The sequence below is a fragment of the Alligator sinensis genome, unplaced genomic scaffold (genome assembly GCF_000455745.1).
Source record: "Alligator sinensis unplaced genomic scaffold, ASM45574v1 scaffold707_1, whole genome shotgun sequence".
Lineage (NCBI taxonomy): Eukaryota > Metazoa > Chordata > Crocodylia > Alligatoridae > Alligator > Alligator sinensis.
The window spans coordinates 1,044,474-1,061,254 of record NW_005842065.1 but is presented as its reverse complement, the minus strand read 5'-3'; the positions used below and the strand labels follow the sequence as shown (position 1 = coordinate 1,061,254).

General features: G+C 59.0%; 4 protein-coding genes across 6 annotated transcripts in view; 3 read left to right on the top strand and 1 right to left on the bottom strand.

The window, feature by feature from the left end:
- CLPP (caseinolytic mitochondrial matrix peptidase proteolytic subunit) overlaps window positions 1-4,123 on the top strand; it is a 5,820-nt gene extending 1,697 nt beyond the window's left edge. For both annotated transcript variants that reach the window (XM_006023392.3, XM_014519894.2), the window contains 3 exons: window positions 1,259-1,446; window positions 2,912-3,017; window positions 3,666-4,123. In XM_006023392.3, coding sequence (XP_006023454.1) covers window positions 1,259-1,446; window positions 2,912-3,017; window positions 3,666-3,835 — 464 coding nt within the window. In that variant the 3' untranslated portion in view covers window positions 3,836-4,123. The remainder of the gene's footprint in view (window positions 1-1,258; window positions 1,447-2,911; window positions 3,018-3,665) is intronic.
- A 1,363-nt stretch (window positions 4,124-5,486) lies between these two features.
- Window positions 5,487-13,079, top strand: LOC102374812 (afadin- and alpha-actinin-binding protein-like). 2 transcript variants are annotated; one of them, XM_025203944.1, is made up of 13 exons: window positions 5,487-5,801; window positions 6,208-6,350; window positions 6,562-6,663; window positions 6,785-6,895; window positions 7,316-7,451; window positions 8,099-8,174; window positions 8,352-8,490; window positions 8,579-8,675; window positions 9,123-9,271; window positions 9,812-9,985; window positions 10,625-10,742; window positions 10,835-11,012; window positions 11,688-13,079. In XM_025203944.1, exons 1-13 carry the CDS (start codon window positions 5,753-5,755, stop codon window positions 11,827-11,829), a joined length of 1,614 nt encoding a protein of 537 aa, XP_025059729.1. In that variant the 5' UTR covers window positions 5,487-5,752; the 3' UTR covers window positions 11,830-13,079. The 2 variants fall into 2 exon arrangements, with proteins under 2 accessions (XP_025059729.1, XP_025059728.1); XM_025203943.1 differs by having other exon boundaries at window positions 6,205-6,350.
- Window positions 13,080-13,575: 496 nt separating this feature from the next.
- On the top strand, window positions 13,576-15,229 carry ALKBH7 (alkB homolog 7). Its single transcript, XM_006023481.3, has 4 exons — window positions 13,576-13,800; window positions 14,315-14,488; window positions 14,648-14,772; window positions 14,906-15,229. Exons 1-4 carry the CDS (start codon window positions 13,624-13,626, stop codon window positions 15,030-15,032), a joined length of 603 nt encoding a protein of 200 aa, XP_006023543.1. The 5' UTR covers window positions 13,576-13,623; the 3' UTR covers window positions 15,033-15,229.
- Window positions 15,230-15,618: 389 nt separating this feature from the next.
- Window positions 15,619-16,716, bottom strand: PSPN (persephin). The gene has a single exon (XM_014519800.2). The coding sequence runs from the start codon at window positions 16,356-16,358 to the stop codon at window positions 15,882-15,884; it is 477 nt and encodes a 158-aa protein (XP_014375286.1). The 5' UTR covers window positions 16,359-16,716; the 3' UTR covers window positions 15,619-15,881.
- Window positions 16,717-16,781: the final 65 nt, after the last annotated feature.

Genomic DNA, 16,781 nt, shown 5'->3' with positions numbered 1-16,781 from the left:
CATTCCTGTCCTAGTTCCTACATCAGCCTCTGCTGCGAGAGACTGGGGCTGGAGTATCCAGCTGCCCCCGCCTCCTATCAGTACTTCTGCCCCAGGCACCCCCTACTGGGAGAGACTGAGGCTGGAGTCCCCTGGCACAAACTCAGCACCCCCTGCTGCTGCAGTACAGTATAATCTCATGACTCCAGCATGCTTGGGACCGAGCACCTGCTGGAAATTGAAAATTCCAGATTTTGAAAGCAGAGTGGCGGCTGGTCCCGGGGTGGGTGGGGGTGGGGGTAGTAGCGGGGGGGGGGGGGGGGGGGGTAGTAGCGGCAGCAGTTGCACGCAGAGCAACAGCGCAGGGTGTTGGATGGCAGTGGTAGCCGTTGCATGCAAGCTTCCTCCTCTGCTGCTCCAGGCCCAGGCCCCGCTACTCCCTGATGGAGTGTAGTTTTAAAAGGTGCCAGATTTTTGATACCCAGGTTTATGAGGTTATACTGTATTATTATGGGATCATTAAGAAGGGGAAGTATAGTGATGCCCCTTTATTCACCTTGAATCCTTCGCCCACTTCTGGCCCCCGGGCCTCATGGAGGATAGAGAAGAACTAGAGAAGGTTCAGAGAAGGGCAGCAAGGGTGATCAGTGGTATGGAGGAGTTTCCATAGGAAACGAGATTAATGAGGCCAGGCCCATTGAGAGACATGCTGGAGGGGGGACATGAGAAGGGTTTCCAAAATATTTAAAGGGTGAACAGAGAGTTTTGGGGGTTTTATGATCTTTCACTGTGTAAAACTGAGGGGTCATAGCATAGAACAAGGAGGCCATTGGTTTAAAAGGAACACAAGGCAGTTCTTCACGCAGCGTGTCATGAAAGGGTGGAACTTGTTGCCATCAATGCAGTGGAAGCTGAGAGTTCAGCAAGATTCACAAAGGAACTGGACACATTCTTGGAGGAAATTCTATGCCGGGGGTCGGACTCGATGATCTATTGAGGTCCCTTCCGACCCTAACATCTATGAAACGGGGATCAGTATCTATTGAACATGGCATGAGGGACACGGCCTCTGAATCAGAGCTTCCTGGACCTGAAATGTTGGAGACTGCAACAGAGAAGAACAGGGTCAGACCTAGTTCACTCTCCCTTTCAGCATCTGCTCTCTGCTGCTGTGTGATACAGGAGACTGGGCAAGATGGGCGTAGGCTCTGACCCAGGTAATGGCAGGTTCTCTTTAGGAGCCACCCCCTGACTTGCCCCTGGTCCTTCCCCCCGGCAGGTGGGGTGGTGACGTCAGGCCTGGCCATCTATGACACGATGCAGTACATCCTCAACCCCATCTGTACATGGTGTGTGGGGCAAGCAGCCAGTATGGGCTCCCTGCTGCTCGCAGCCGGCTCCCCGGGCATGCGCCACTCGCTGCCCAACTCACGCATCATGATCCATCAGCCATCAGGGGGTGCCCGGGTGAGTTCAAGGTGGGGGCCGGAAGGAGCAGGGTTGATGGGCTGGGGAGTGTCTCCAGATCATTTAGCATCACAATTTGGGTTGGGCCCAGCTGCTGCCTGTTGGGTAAGTCTTGGGGGCTCAGTGATGTGGCACTGGGGGAAAGAACTAGGTGTCTTAGCACAAGCCACTTTCCCCTCCCCCCCAGTTAGCCCCACCACTACAACACAGGCTCTTTCTGGGGTTGGGCTCCTTTGAACTCTACACCTCTGAATTGATAGAGGAATGCAGCTGGCTTATCCTGTATCAGTTCTGAGTTTCTCCTGGGACTTGGAGAGGACAGGCACACACTTACCCCAGGGTAACCTGCCAACTAGATGGCAGGACACACAGCACTGGCTTCCCTATAATTGCGCTCATAGGGTTACCCCAGGTTGGGGTTGTGCCATGTGTCTGCTCCTGGGTTATCCCAGAGCAAGGCTAAGTGACCCCCAGGGTGGAATTGTAGTAGTCAGACTGGAAGGGACCCCAGGGGTGGGTCACATTGGGTCCAACCTCCTACTCAAGGCAGATCAGCCCCGTCTAAATCATTCCAGACACTTTGTCATCCAACCTAGTCCTCAAACTGCACCATCAGCCCTGACACAATACCAGACATCACACACACCTGAACCTGCCATAGGGAGAGCAGGGAGACAACGGTGGCTAGTGCCGTGCTGCATAAGACTGTTAACAGACACTTCAGAGATCCCAGGCCAAGGAGAAATGTACAACCCACCCCCTGCTGTCTGTGCCAGTCTGAGCAGGGAAAAATTCCTTCCTGACTCAAAATCAGGGATCAGTCTGAGCCTGGGCAAAGGGGCAAAGCCCTCTAGCCAGGAGCCTCTGGGGTTAAGTCCCAGCAGGAGCATTGGCACAACCCAGTCACTATCTCCAGCCTGGGCTGCAGCCAACACCTGATGCCTCTCGGAAGGGGGGAATAAACCCTGATACCTGTAGAAGCAGGAGAAGGGGAAAGAGATTCCTTCCTAGCCCGATGGGGCAACCAGCAGAGTCCAGAAGCCTGTGAGATCCCCAGAGCAGAGCATGGACAGAGCCATGCCCAGATCATCTCTGACTAATGCCTCCTTGAGGATGGAGACTCCTACCCCCATGCCTCCACTGCCCTGGGCATCTGTCTCCCTGCCCCACAGCTTTGACAGTGAAGAGGTTTCCCCCTGAGATCCAATCTGAACAAACTTGCCTGCAACTTGAAGCCACTGGGGGCATAAATACATGGTGTGGCCAGGCCTGGGGAGAGCTCTGGTCCATCAGTGCAGTGAGTGGCGGGGACCGGGGTCTCTGCTCCATCCTAGCTTTGAGGTGGAGATGTGGGGGGTGCCACTGGTTTTGGAGGAGGCTAAGAGCAACCCCTGGTGGGCAAGGTGTATCAGGCTGGGGTCACATGTCTGTTCTACCCCACCCCCCACCACACCTTCCACCACAGGGCCAGGCCACAGACATTGCCATCCAGGCTGAGGAGATCCTGAAGCTGAAGAAACAGATCAATGGGCTGTATGCCAAGCACACCAACCAGCCACTGGACATCATTGGTGAGTGTCCCCAGTAGCCCCCCAAATCCACCCCCCATGAGGCTTGGGGAAGGGTGGGGATCTTCAGAGGCAAATTATAGGGTTGCCAATGTCATGTGTCCTGCCACCCAGTAGCCAGGTGCTGTCATAGCACTTGCTACCTTGGCGAGAGTGTGCATCTATCTGTTTTGGGCCCTGGGGGGGACCTCTCAAGAGCTGGAGAATCTGGCTACATGTCTCTGTCACCTTGGGGTGTAGGGATTAAAGTCTCTTCCCTGGCCCCAGGAGAAGCTCCTAGAACAGGAGTCTGTGTTGTGGCAGGAGCTTATGGGGGTAAGGGGGGAGGCACCTAGTGGTTATGTTAGGACACCTGGGTTCCCACCATCTCCCCCTGCCAGCACTGCATCACTGAACCCCAAGATTCACCCAGGAGTCTGAGCTAACCCAGACTTTGCTGCTAAAGGATCTATGACCTGATCGTCCCACTTCCCCCCTGCCAAGGGGGCTCCCTGAACACACCCATGTGCCCTCTGATGCCTGGTGGGTTGCAATCAGAGGCAAGATCCTGGGAGATCAGCTGTCCATGCCCCCAGCCCCCCTCCATTTCCAGCTGTGAGGTTTTTGTGAAGGGGGATAATTATCTGACCACCCTGTTCTTGCCTGCTGCAGAGAAGGCCATGGAGAGGGACCGGTACATGAGCCCCACAGAGGCGCAGGAGTTTGGCATCTTGGACAAGGTGCTAGTTCACCCTCCCCAAGCTGGCGAGGACGAGCCTGAGCTGGTGCAGAAGGAGCCATCCCCGCTGCCAGCAGCCCCCGTGACCTCAGCCCAGCCCTGAAACCCCTCCTGCAGGCACTGGGCACCCATGAGCTGCAGCTGCTGCGGGCATCCAGGACCTTCCACCCAAAGACACCAATCCCCTCACAAAACACTAGGACTTGGACAGATGACCCCCTCACTCGGGTACCCCCTCTGTGGGTGTCAGGACTCATGGAACCTTCCCAACATCTGCTCTGCCTGACCTGGGGCCTGGCACCTCTCAGCCCCCACTGCATTTCTCTCCAAGCCCTGTTATATTAGCCCCAGGATCTGGGGGGTCTCGTCAATTAAACCCCTGTGGCCTCTTCTCTGCCCATGGGTTCTTTTGGTGGGGGGCGGGCATGGAAGGCTGAACGTCGGGTTTTTCCAGGTGTCTTTGTGTGTCCTGGCTGTTGAGGTTCAGATCCCTCCCTTAGGTACCTCCACCCAGGCCAGAGCAGCTGGTGGCTTGGAGATGCTGCCTGGCTGGGCATGTGGGGCAGGGCTTCTGGCTCAGATGAAGGGCCAGGTGGCATGGGGGCAGGGCTCTCCATGGCCTTGGGGATACTTAGAGCAGCCTGGAGGTGGCTCTAGCTTTCTCCTGGGACAGTCCAGTGTCCCCAGGACCCTAGCCATGCCCTCCTACCTTGCTTATGGGGGGTCACAGAACCAGTCCCATTTGCTAACATTGCTAGCAGGAGGCAGCTGAGAATCAGCTTGAGGTCATCTGGGGGAAGGAGCTAAGGCAGCTGGTTCTGGGGTGGAACACGAAGGAACTGGTTCTGGGAGAAGGGGCTGGTGCAGCTGGCTCTGGGGTGGACCATATCTGCTAGCTGTAAGACCTTGCAGCTGGCTTGGGTGGAACGTAGGAGATGGCTCTAGAGTCCCAGTCCAGATTCCACCACCCCCCTCCCAGAGCTGGGAAAGAACCTGAGTTTCTGGGCTACCAGCCCACCTGACTCTAACCCCCAAGCTCCCGCTCACCTCCCAGAGCTGAAGAACCTGTGTCCAGGCTTCCAGCCTGGTTCTGGGACACTACGGCCAGCTCTGGAGGAAGGGACTGGTGTGGGTGGCTCAGGGGCTGTGGGTAGCTGGAGCACAGCAGCTATTGAGCAGCCCGGACTAACATTATACCAGCTGCCCAGAGCTGCCCCACCCATCCTAATTGCCCCATGTGGGGTGGGGGGGAGTCTCTGCCCTGTCTGCAGGCCCCGCTCCCTTTTGTGTATAGCCATGTTCCCCCCCCACCTCTGCCTACTACATACATGTCCCACATGTCCAAAATCTGCCCTTATCTTATCCTCTCCCCACAACAGCACAAATGTGTACATGCATGTCCACACGTGTAAACACCTTGTTCCTCTCCAGTCCAATAGAAACCCGTACATTCTCCTTGCTGCTCCTATGCTCCCCCATCAGTGTCCCCTATATACCCCTTCCCCACCCCACGTACAACTGCACACCCCACCCTAGCCATGTGGTGCTACTGCCTCTTCCTACCAGCCCTGGAGAACTGCAACTCCCAGCATGCTCTGGTCCCCACAAATGCTGCCCCTTACTATTGGTTAGCCCCCACCAGTGGGAAGCTAGCAGTGGGATGAGGGGGCCAATAGGAGAGGTGCTGGGCTGGGCAGAGAGGCTATATAAAGGGTCCTATGAGAGGATGGGTGAAAGCTTTGCTTCAGTCAGAATGGAGGGAGCTGGGACCCCTGGGTTCTATCCCTGCTCTGGGAGAGGAATGGGGGCTGAGGGATTAGAGCAGGGGTGGAGTATGGGCGGGAGCCCGGATGCCTGGGTTCTTTCCCTGCTCAGGGAGGGGGGCTAGGAGCCCAGGTGCAAGAGGCAAGTAGCAGGCAGGGGTCTCTGGATTGGGGCACTGGCCTGGGTCTGACCTGAGCTCCTTGGGGCATCTTCCTGCTTCCCTGTAGGGTCTAGTCTGGGCCGGGGGGTGGTACCCATGGAGAAGCTGGGGTGCCCTAACATGCTGGGCACCAACCTGTCACCAGGTAACCATTTGCTCTTACCCCCTGCCCCTCCCAGAGCTGGGAGAGAACCCAGGTATCTAGGCTTCCAGTCCTACCTGCTGTCAACCCTCAGTCCCTGATCCCCTCCCAAATCTAGGAGAGAACCCACGTGTCAGCTCCCAACTCTGCCTGCTCTCACTCCTCACCCCTCCCACCCACCAGAGCTGGATAGAACCTAGGTGTCTGCCCCCCCCATCCCCCCAGACCCCTTGCCCAGCCCAGTGAGGCTTTGGGTCAGGGGCTCAGTTCAGGCCATGGGCAGCATCGTGGCCCTCAAGTCCCTGGAAGCTCCCAGACATCTGGGTTCCCATCCCAGCCTTGTGGCTGACATCAGTTTCTTGCAAGGGTCTACCCCCCTGCCCCAACTCCCACCTCTCTTCCCCAGCAGAATCTGGGGGCTCAATGGCCCTGCGGGGCAGTCCTCAGATCCTGGATGACTCCTTGGAGCCGCTGGCCAGGGGCTCATGCTGGAGCTGTGACGTGGAGCCTGGCATCGGCCCTCTTGCCCAGGCATGTCGGCTGGACACAAAGGTGTTAAGCGGGGGAGGGGCGGAGGGGCAGCGCACTGGGAGGGGAATCAGACACTAGCCAACCATGGCTGCAGTGGTGAGGGAACAGGGGTGGTATATTGAGGGGACAATTAGGTTGGGGGACAAACTGGTCTGGGGCAGCTGCCCCAGGGAGGTCTGGAGCAGGTGGGGGTGCCAGGTCTGTCTGCCCCCCATGACTCTTTCCATGGCAGGAGGAGCTGGGGCTGCCCTCCCTGAGCACTGCTGGCAGCTCCAGAAGGCAGTGCTGGAGCCAGGAGCTGGACCAGCTGCGGGAGCGCCAGGCCCAGCTCAAGGTGAGGCTGGTGGGGACTAACAATGGGGGGGGTCCCCTCATTAGTACCAGTGAGCCAGCAGGGGGCATTGGGTGGGACCTAACTGCCCCCCAGCTCCCATTCTGCTGCATTGCCCCCCCAGGAACAGCTGTGCGCCTGCGCGCAGGAGCTGGCGGTTGTGCGGTGCCATGAGCAGCGGCTGCAAGAGGCCAACAAGGAACTGCAGGAGCAGCTGCAAGTGCAAGAGGCCAAGGTAAGACCCATGTGGGGTGTTGGACCCCCCCAGCCCCTCCTGACCCCCTAGACCTCCTTCTGCCCCCCTTGACCCCTTCAACCTCCTTAGACACCTCTCCTTTCCTTTCCCCCTCCCTACCGGCTCCTCTGGCCCCTTCTGCTCCCCTCAGACCCACCTAGACTCTTTCTGCCCCCTTCCAGATCACCCCCAGGCTTCCTTCTTAACCCCCTAGACACTCCAGCACCCTCTGCTTCTCCAGGCCACTCGGGCCCCTAGACCCCCCTGACCCTTCCTGACCCTGGGCCACTCCTCCTCCCCTGCCCTCCCAATGCCCCTCATGTACAGCCCCACACAGCATCTCCCAGCTGAGTCCTCCCTGGTGCCATCCTCCCCATGGAGACCCACAGGCTGGGGATGGGTTTTGCACACTGTGCCCAGGTGGAACAGCTGCGCAGCACCCTGGCGACCCGCGGGGCCCATCTGGGCCAAGAGCTGCGGCGCCGGGAGCAGGAGCTTGGACGGCTCAAGGACAGGCTGGGCCAAGTGGTGATGGACAAGCGGGACCGGCGCACCAGTGAGTGGGGGCTGCACTGTGAGGGGGGCCACTTCCTGTCCTCAACCTGTGCTGGGACCCCACTTCTTGGCCTGGGTCAAGGCCCTACTTCCTGTCTCAAAGTCTCTAGTTGGCTGTGGTGGGATCCCACTTCCTGTCCAAAGTGTCCAGTAGCCTGTGGCAGGACCCCACATCTAGGCCCAAAGCCTCTGGCTGGCCATGGCAGGACCCCCCTTCCTGTCCCAAAATGTCCAACTGGCCACAGTGTAGCCTCGCTTTCTGTCCCAAAGTCTCCAATGACGGCATTCTATCTTGCTATGAAGTTCCCCACTCTTGAAGCAGCCACATCAGGACGCTGGTCATGGGACCCCCTTTCCTTCCCTAAGCTGCCCCAGCCCCCTCCACCAACCCTGATCTATTCTGTTTGTCCCCTTAATGGGGGTCATGGGGGGTGGGGGGATACTTCCCACTGCGGGAAGGCTTGTCCAGTCTGAGGGCCCGTAGGGGATGAGCCAGGACTCCTGGGTTCTCTCTGGCTCAGGTCGGAGAGTAGGTCCCGGTGGTTAGAACAAGGCGTGGGCTGGCATTGATGCTCTAGCTCCATCCTGCTGTGACCCTCGGCCTCAGCTCTGAGATTCCCCCCTCCCTTCCCCCACCCTGTTTCCTAGACATGGACATCCTCAACCCGTTGAGCCGTGCCAATGGCCGGAGAGCCACCTGGAAAACCGGGAAGGCGTTGGGGAAGTAAGGGGGGGGCATGACTTGGGGGTGAGGCAGCACTTGTGGCTGGGCTGGGGTGGTGGGCAGCAGCATGGGGTGGGCGCGATGTGGGGACTCTGGGTCTTGGGGGACAGATACAAGGGGCTGGGTGGGTTCAGAAAATGGGGAACCACCCCCCACCTACATTACCCTCACCCCCAGGCGGGAGGAGGAGCTCTACCGCTCCCTGCTGGGCACCCAGGAGAAACAGATGGCAGTGCTTGCAGTGGAGAATGCTGAGCTACAGCTGGCACTGGAGCAGCTGGGGCATGATTTCCAAGGCCTCCTGCCACCTGGCCAGGTGAACAAAGCCCAAAGGAGGAGCTGTGGGGATGGAGGGGGGGTCCTGTGCCCCCTCCCAGACTCATGCCCCAACCCCCGGTCTACAGGATGGGGATCCCAAGCTGGACAGCACCCACCTGGCTGATGTCATCTGGGAGCTGTGGGGCTGTCTCAAAGCCCGGGTTGAGGCACTTGGGAGCTGGGGTATGTGCACCCCACCACCCTTCTCCCATCCCCTACCCCCATCCTCACCTCAACCAGGCCAGGCTCCTTCATCTGGGGGCTCTTTCTCCCCCTCCAGCCTCCATGTGCCCTGGGCTGCCTGCATGAACCCCGGCATCTGGGACACACAACCCCTCCCTTCTCCCAACCCTGGTGGGTTGAAAAAGTGAGAGTCCCCTTCATCCTCTCTCCAACCTTAGGGGTCCCTAAGCAGCCCCCTCCAGCCAGCAACTTGCCCCACAGCACCCTAGGAAGAAGGCACAGAACTCAGGCGTCAGGGACATACAACCTACCCCCCCACAAATCCCTGCTGGGCTGTGAAGTGGGTGGGGGGGGCTTGTCTTCACCCTTTCTACAGCTTTAGGGGTCCCAAAGCTGTCCCCCTCCTTAGGCATTTGGTACCAGACCCCCTTGTTTCCTCACCCCCAGCAGTGGCCGGGGCTCCCCCAGGGCTGGGGGTTGCAGGTGGGGAGTTGCCTGTGATCAGTGTGACCGACCATGACAAGGAGATTGCCAGGCTCCGAGCTGAGATCGAGGAGAGCCGCAGCCTCATTGCTTGGCAGCAGCAGTGCCTGCAGGTGTGTGGACCCCCAGGCCTCCCCTCCCTCCCCTTCACCTATGGTACTGTCCCAGAGCCCCCGTTCTATACTGCTGCTGCTGCATTCTTCCTGAGAGGCAGCTGCATCAAGGCCCTAGGCCTGGGGACCTACCTCTCCTGCCTCAACCCCAATCTGCCCCAGCCTGGGGGGTCATGCCCTGACCCTTGTGGCTGTGAGGAGGGGTCACCCATGTGAGTGCTGGGGTGTGGCAGAGGAGGGGGGGACACACCTGCTCCAGCCTGCCTGGGTTGGGGGACAGGGGAGAAAGACAGATGCCAGACTCTGCCACCCTCATTTGGGAAGACATAGACTTACCCAGAATCCTTAGCAGCCAGGTGTCAATGCATCCAGTGCTCCCTGCCCCCTCCCTTCCCAGTATGCTGGGACCCAAAGGGGCTGGGGGTGCCATTACTGCTCCTCCCATGGCACTGCCCCCCCCACCCCGGCCTAGATAAGAGGATCCAAAGGGGGGCCAGAGGCAGTGCCTCCAGCACCCCCATGATGCCCTGTCCTTCCTAGGAGAAGCTGGTGGTGGGAGTGGGTACAGAGCTGCCGCCAGGCCTGGAGGGCTCCTATGTACTGGAGGAGCAGCAGCGGTTGCAGGAGGAGCGCATGCTGTTTCAGCAGCAGCAACAAGCCTTCGAGACTGAGCGACAAAGCTTCACCGAGGCCGCCATCCGCCTGGGCCATGAGGTGGAGGGGGAGCCAGGTCCTTGGGTTGTAGGAAGAGCCAAGTATTGAAGGCCAGGGTGCAACCAGCTCAGGGCTGGGAGACAGCTGAGTGTAACACTGTCTGGGTAGGACTGAGGCAGCCAGCTCTGGGGTGCAGCAGTCAGGAAACAACTGAGTATATAACAGGCCAACTGAGTAACTGCTGGGGGGTGGGTGAATGGCTGAGTATAACAGGCCAGGATGTGCCCTACTCATGGGGCAGGGGCTTAGGGGTGGTAATGAGGGGTTTGGGGGATGGGGGTGCAAGCCTAGAGGGGTAGGGCCTAGGGGGTGCCCACAACCAGGTGGTGGGAGTTTGTGGGGGGGGAAGATGGGACTGGTTGGAAGGTAGAACCAAGGAGGTGGGGGCAGCAAGGAGCTTGGGGGTGCAGAAAGGGGCTGGTGGGGGGCTGGCCTTGGGGGTTGGGCCAGAGAGGAGGCAGGCCCTGGGTGATGGGAAAGTTGGGGGGCAGTTTCCCAAGGCCCCTAGAGTCAGCAATGAAGGGGGAGAGCTGTAAGGAACCTTCCAGGCTCCTCTCCTAGCTACATGGTCCTTTGGCTGGGGGTCTTCAAGGCTGCCTCCTCACCATCTCACCCCCCTCCTCTCCTCTGTATCCCCAGAGGCAGCAATTTGAGGCAGAACGTGCTCTTCTGCTGAAACACCAGTTCCTGAGCACTGCGGCCAACTTGGACTTGTGGGGTCCCCAGCGACAGGAGTCAGCCCCCAGCACCCCCTGGGGTAAACAAGTCCCTTGGCTGGATTGTGTCACACCCACACCCCTACCTCCTCAGGCATTTCAAGTCCTAACTTCTCTTTCTCTGCCCTCTCAGTCCTGGACCAGGAGCCACATCCCCGGGCCAAGAAGCGGCCCCAGCCCAGCTACTCCCCCTTCCCGGTGCCGGAGACCTCTGCCATGCCCTTCCGAAGCCAGCCCCTTCACCCCCAGCCTGCCAGTACCCCCTGCCTGGGAGAGCAGTGCTGGGGGCAGTGTCTCATCCTGCATTACAGGTGGTGTTTGCTGTCTGTGGAGTTGGACCAGGGACTCTTCATGGGCCAGGAGGGAGCCTGGAAGAGCCTGGGACAAACCCTTGCTGGATGGTGGGGGATAGAAATTCAAGCAGGGGGAAGTCAAGGTCATGGGAAGGAGGTGGGAAGTTTGTAGGCAGGAGGGTAGTTGGGTGCTGGAAGTTGCTGTGGCTGTGAACAGCACCTGGTTGCTCAGGTTGAGGGTGTGGGAGCAAAGCAGGTTTTGTGTGGATGTGTCCATCTCCAGCATGTGCTCTTCTCTAAGGGAAGGACTAACTAGTAGGAGGGGGCCTAGGGCTGGACAATGACTTGAAGCTGTATCCAAGGAGGTTTAGACCAGATGTCAGGGAAAGTTTCTTCACAGGGAGAATAGATGGCAAGGGGAATTGTGGACTCTCCATCACTAGAGGGGTTCAAGGAGAGGCTGAATGGCACTGAATGGGCACTGATAGCAATGTCTCTGCAACATCTCTGCTCTGCTACTGGTGTTTTCCAGGTTTCTGGGCTTTGCTGGTTGCTGCATGGGACTGGAGGAGAATTCCCCCCCCTTGCTTTTTTTCACTGCTATGTGTTGGGAGAGGGGAGGGTTTAAGTACTCTGCTGGCTGAGCTTTGCTTCTGAATTTGTCTCTCCCCATCTCTGTCTCTCATCCTGCAGCCCTGCCACCCCTGCCCAGCCCAGACTGCTGGATGCTGCCTGGAAGGGGGGCCACCAGGACAGAGCTTCCCAGACGCAGAGTGAGGACTTGTGGCCTGTGAGCACAGACCTCCTGGGGCATTTCTTGGAGGCCTCCTTCTAGGCCCTGGCTGTAATTTTTGGGAGGGACCAGACTCTGGGGTACCGGCTTCCCCCATGGGGGGGCTGTCTTCTACCAGCCAGACTCCAGCTGCTGCCAAGTGCTATCTTTTTGGGGAAAAAGCTGTCCTTCTCTCTGAAAGTCTAATCCATCCCCGCCATGCCACTCCTGGTTTCTCCAACCTAGCTGGAGCCTGACTGGATCCTGGGAGCTCAGCTTCCTTTTCCAAGACCCCTCTTCTGGGCTCAGCTGGGTGATCTCCATAAGGTGCCTTGATTCCTTCTAGCTTTTAGCTGTCTCTGGGTTTAAGCGTAAGGCTGTATTGTTGTTTTTTTTAATCCAACCATCTCCAGACCTCTTCTCCATAAGAAGCAGGCCAGGGAGGGATTCTTCCCTGCTGGCATGTGGGGTTTGGATATAGAGCTGGTCTTGGAGCAAGGAGGGCTTTGGTCTTTGCGCTCAGGCTTGTGTCTGTGTGCCTGATGTGGATAAGTGCCTCTGAGCCGTTTCATTTGTTGGTTGTAATAAAAGATTTTTTTTTAAACTTTTTCTGTATTGATTTGTAATAAACAAGGAGAACTTCTAAAGAACAGACTATTGCAGTTTTGGTCTGGCTCCCCCAACTCAGTCTCGCCCATCTGGCCCAGCACTTCCTGGGGCAGAGGAGATGACACCCACATATTCCACAATGCATCAGGCTACTACCTATTCTCCCCCCTTAGGACCCTGGGTGTGCTATTATAGGCAACTGATTTGAGGACTGTCTCTACTGCCGTTCATTGGGTCCTGGAGGTGACTTAACAGTCCAAGTCTTGGGGCATGGATGCATCTGCAGACGTAGCAGGTCCTTCCTTCTGCCAAGAAGAGCAGGCCACAGGCTGGTATTCTTTTCCTCCTCCTTCCTCCACTCCCTGTCCTCTGTTTTGTGGGGGTGAGATACATTCTTGAAACAGGATGTGCTGCTATGGGAGCTGGTGAGTAGCCAGCTCCTTGTCCTCACTGTAGGTGGTTGCAGGCTAGGTAACCAGCTCCTCCCAGCTCTCTGCAGGCTGGAGCTGTGTCCCCTGCCCCCATCCTTGTAGGGCTTCCTCCAGCCTTTCTCCTACCTTGTGGGCCCCAATTAAGCTGGGAGTAGGGCACCTGTAAGTGCTTTGGGAGGGTACTCTTCCCATGATGCCACTGGGTAAGAGTGTTTCTTGCTTAGCCATTTCCTTCCCAGAATCCCCTGCTGGGGGGTTGTTTAAGGAGAAAGGTGACCTATGTCCTAATTTCCCATACTGCACTAGACTATCATTCCCCCCCCTCTGCAAAGTACCCTCTGCTTATTCCCCAGTATGCCCTGGAGCTACCCCTGTGCTCCCTTCTCACAATACCGCGAGAGGAGCCCCTTGTCCAACCTTCACACACAGCCCCAGGCACTACATTACCCACAATACCCCGTTGGAGGGGGGGGAACTCTTCCCCTTCCTTTCCCACAATGCTCTACTGGAGCCTAGGTCCCCAACCTCCCCCACCCTACCCCGCGCGGGGCGAGAACGTTTGTTCGCAGGGCATTGTGTGGATTACAGTTCTCGCCCCGCGCGGGGCAGAGTGGGGGAGGTAGTACCTCAGTGTCCGCAGGGCACTGTGGGAGGTTTGGATGCTGAAGAACTACGTCCCCCACAATGCCCTGCGCGGGGTGAGACACCCCCCCCTCCCCTTTGCGAACAAACGTTCTCGCCCTGCGCCCAGACCCTTCGGTACTGCGTCCCCCACAATGCCTCGCGCAAGGCGGCCTCCCTGCTCGCGCTTCCCGCTATGCCCCGCGCGGCAGCAACACTGTGGCGGGCGGCGGGCCCGGGCGTGGCGCTGCGGCTGCTGGGCCAGGCCGAGGTGCGGCCTGACTTCGTGAGCCCGGCCGAGGAGGCGGCGCTGGCACGGGAACTCGAACCGCAGCTACGCCGCCGTCACTACCAGTTCGACCACTGGGACGGGGTCAGCGGGGCTGGGGCACGGTCACGTGGGGAAAGTCACGTGACAGATTGAGGGTAGTCACGTGGGGCTGGGGCAGTCGCATGGGGCGGGAGTGTGACTTAGGGGTGGGGGTGCTCATACCGGTTGCGCGTGGGAGCTGCGGGGGCGGGCCCATGGGTTGGGGGTAGCCAGGATTTGCCATATGGGGGGCTGCCATGGTTAATCACCGGGGGGGAGGCAGTGGGTGGGTTGGGGGGAACCTGGGGGATATCCATGGGGCAGCAGGGTCCTTCCATGGTGGTTGAGGGCTGAGGCCAGGGCAGAGAACCTCTGTAAGGTTGGGGCTAGCCTGGGGGGGTGCAGTTATCACTGCTGTGGGGAAATTGGTGGGTGTGGGGTCTGGTAGGGGAGCAGAGCTGGGTGTTTAGCAGGAGCCCATCCCTGGCCCTAGGGTTATGTGGGGTGCAGTGAGACTGGATCCCAAGGGAAGAGCTTCCCTAACCCCCCTGATTTGCCCCCACTGTCTACCCTGCAGGCTATCCATGGCTTCCGGGAGACTGAGAAGTCCCACTGGAGCGCTGAGTGCCAGCAGATCCTGGAGCGGGTGCGGGCAGCTGCCTTACCCCCCAATGCTCCCCACCTGGGGCCTGTGCACGTGCTGGACCTGGACAAGAATGGCTATATCAAGCCCCATGTCGACAGTGTCAAGGTGAGGGGTCAGGGGGGCCTCAGAGGGGGGTAGCCTCCATCCACATGCTGTTGTGGGCTACTAGAGCACCCTCCCCACCCCAAGTTGGTTACATTGTGGGGGCTCTCAGGGGCAAGCACTGCCTCTCTCTGACACCCCTCCTCCCTGCCCTGTGGCCAGTTCTGTGGCTGTACCATTGCAGGGCTCTCCCTGCTGTCAGCCAGTGTTATGCGCCTGGTGAGTGAGGAGAACCCTGAGGACTGGCTGGACATGCTGCTGCCCCCCTGCTCCCTCTACATTCTCAGGTACCAGGACACTGTGGGCATGGGGAGGCTCCCAGTCTGTCTTCCGGCCCCTCTAGGCCTCTATCCAGTGGGCAGCACTGCCTGGGGAGCTGAAAGCCCCTGGAGCTGACCCCCTTTTTTCCTACCCTGTCAGGGGCCCAGCTCGCTACAACTTCACCCACCAAATCCTGCGGGATGAGGACTCCTTCTTCAATGGGCAGAGGGTGCCCCGGAAGCGGCGCATCTCCCTCATATGCAGAAGCCTGCCAATGCCCCCCTAACTTAGTGGGGGACAGGACACTCCAGATCCCAAGCCACAACAGAGGATGGTGGGGAAATGCACCCAGCTGCATCAGGCCAGGAGAGGGGAGGGGATCCTGTCCCCTCCTTGCAATTAGAGTCTGGCTTAATTGAGCCGGATGGGTACAGCTGCCTTGTTTGCACACGCCAGCTGATTAAAGCCAGGAGGTTGGAATGGCTTTGTCTCCTGTCTTCCTCTATCAACATATAACCACCCCTTGTCTTTGAGGGCTTACAGTTGTTCATTTTCTCCTGAGAGTTGCTGCTGTCCTAGGAGAAACCCCGAGTGCACACAGTCATGCTGCTTCTACCAGAGTAAAAATGCTGGCTCCAGGAATAAAAATGAACCTAGGAACTACCAGGGTCAAGGGTTAAATCTTTCCCAGGAGGGTCACTGTCTGCCATAAGACTCAGGGGTCCTAATACCTCCCCTCTGTCTCATTTGGGGCCCTATGTTTCTGGGGTGTGGATGGAGATGGCAGGAGGGGGACATTGGCTGAGAATAGGATGCTTTTGGAGCCCCCTGCCCCCAGCTGTTCTCCCCACAAACAGCCTCAGGCCTAGCACTCAGCTTCACACGTTTATTACCCCCACCCAGCTTCACAGAGCAGCCAGGAGCTCGGGCAGGGGGTCTCAGAGCTGGGAGGTGGGGGTATCTCCCTCATCCCCTATCACCTAGGTAGGGGACAGGGAATAAATACAATAACTTAGGGGTCCCCAGCAGAGCCCCAGTGAGCAGAGAGCAGGATGGGGCTGGTGGGTTTGGAGTGGGGTGTGGGGGGGGAAGAGAAGGCTAGGGAAAAAGGTTGCCTATCTTGGGGGGGTGGTACTCAGCCCACACAGCCGCAGGCAGCAGCCGAGAGCTCGCGCACCTCATGCCAGCGGTGCCCATCATCCAGGAAGGCAGCATCCTCATAGCGTGTGGGTCGGCAGCAGGGGCCCCCAGGAAGTTTGCCTTCACCCTGGGTGGGCAGGTCCCAGCCCTTCAAGGAGAGCCGGGCCAGGGCCAGGTCATGATTGGAACGGGTGCTGGGGCAGCCCCCGCTGCAGTACTTGAAGAGCATCGTCTCCTCTGAGGCGTAGCCCAGTCCCAGGTCCTTGACCCGCAGTGCCAGGCTCCGCAGCTGGCACTCATGCTCCCAGGGCACCACTGCCTGTGCCCGCCGCCGGGGGCGTTGCTGGGAGGCCACCAAGGGCAGTGGGGTGGGGGCTGCAGGCTCTGGGGTCCCTGGAGAAGGGAGGGAGGCAGAGATTGTGCCAAGGACCAGGCATAGACTTTGATCCAGCTCCCCCCCACCCCCAACCATGCTCTGAGGTACCCCCAGCCCTTGGCACTGAGCAGAGACCCCCCCTACACGCCCTCTGGAATGCCCTCAGCCCTGTGGCATAGAGCAGAGGACCCCCTCCCCCAATTCAAGGCAGTCTAGCTGCAGTGGGCAGAATGGAACCCAGAACACTCCCCATCACCCTCCAGAAGTGCCCCATACCTGACACAGTGCCCCTGCAGGGGCCAGATCTGGGTACCAAAGTGGGGGGAGGGGGCCTCACTTTGAGCCAGAAAGAAGGGAGTGTTGGGGTAAAGATGCCCCCCACAACCTCCCCTCCAGTGCGTAGCTCTGGGCAGACTGATGCTGGGGTGAGGGGCATGTGGTGGGGGGGTCAGAGTCCCCCCAATACACAGCAGTCTGACCAGTGCTGAGGGGTAAGGGGACCTGGGGGTTGAGGGGAGC

Coding starts and splice junctions, on each gene's coding strand:
- ALKBH7 (XM_006023481.3), top strand. CDS start 13,624: ATGCCCCGCGCGGCAGCAACACTGTGGCGGGCGGCGGGCCCGGGCGTG. Junction 13,801..14,314: donor AGTTCGACCACTGGGACGGG/GTCAGCGGGGCT, acceptor TCTACCCTGCAG/GCTATCCATGGCTTCCGGGA. Junction 14,773..14,905: donor TGCTCCCTCTACATTCTCAG/GTACCAGGACAC, acceptor CTACCCTGTCAG/GGGCCCAGCTCGCTACAACT.
- PSPN (XM_014519800.2), bottom strand. CDS start 16,358: ATGGTTGGGGGTGGGGGGGAGCTGGATCAAAGTCTATGCCTGGTCCTT.
- LOC102374812 (XM_025203943.1), top strand. CDS start 5,753: ATGGAGAAGCTGGGGTGCCCTAACATGCTGGGCACCAACCTGTCACCA. Junction 6,896..7,315: donor TGCAAGTGCAAGAGGCCAAG/GTAAGACCCATG, acceptor CACTGTGCCCAG/GTGGAACAGCTGCGCAGCAC. Junction 11,013..11,687: donor TGTCTCATCCTGCATTACAG/GTGGTGTTTGCT, acceptor CTCATCCTGCAG/CCCTGCCACCCCTGCCCAGC.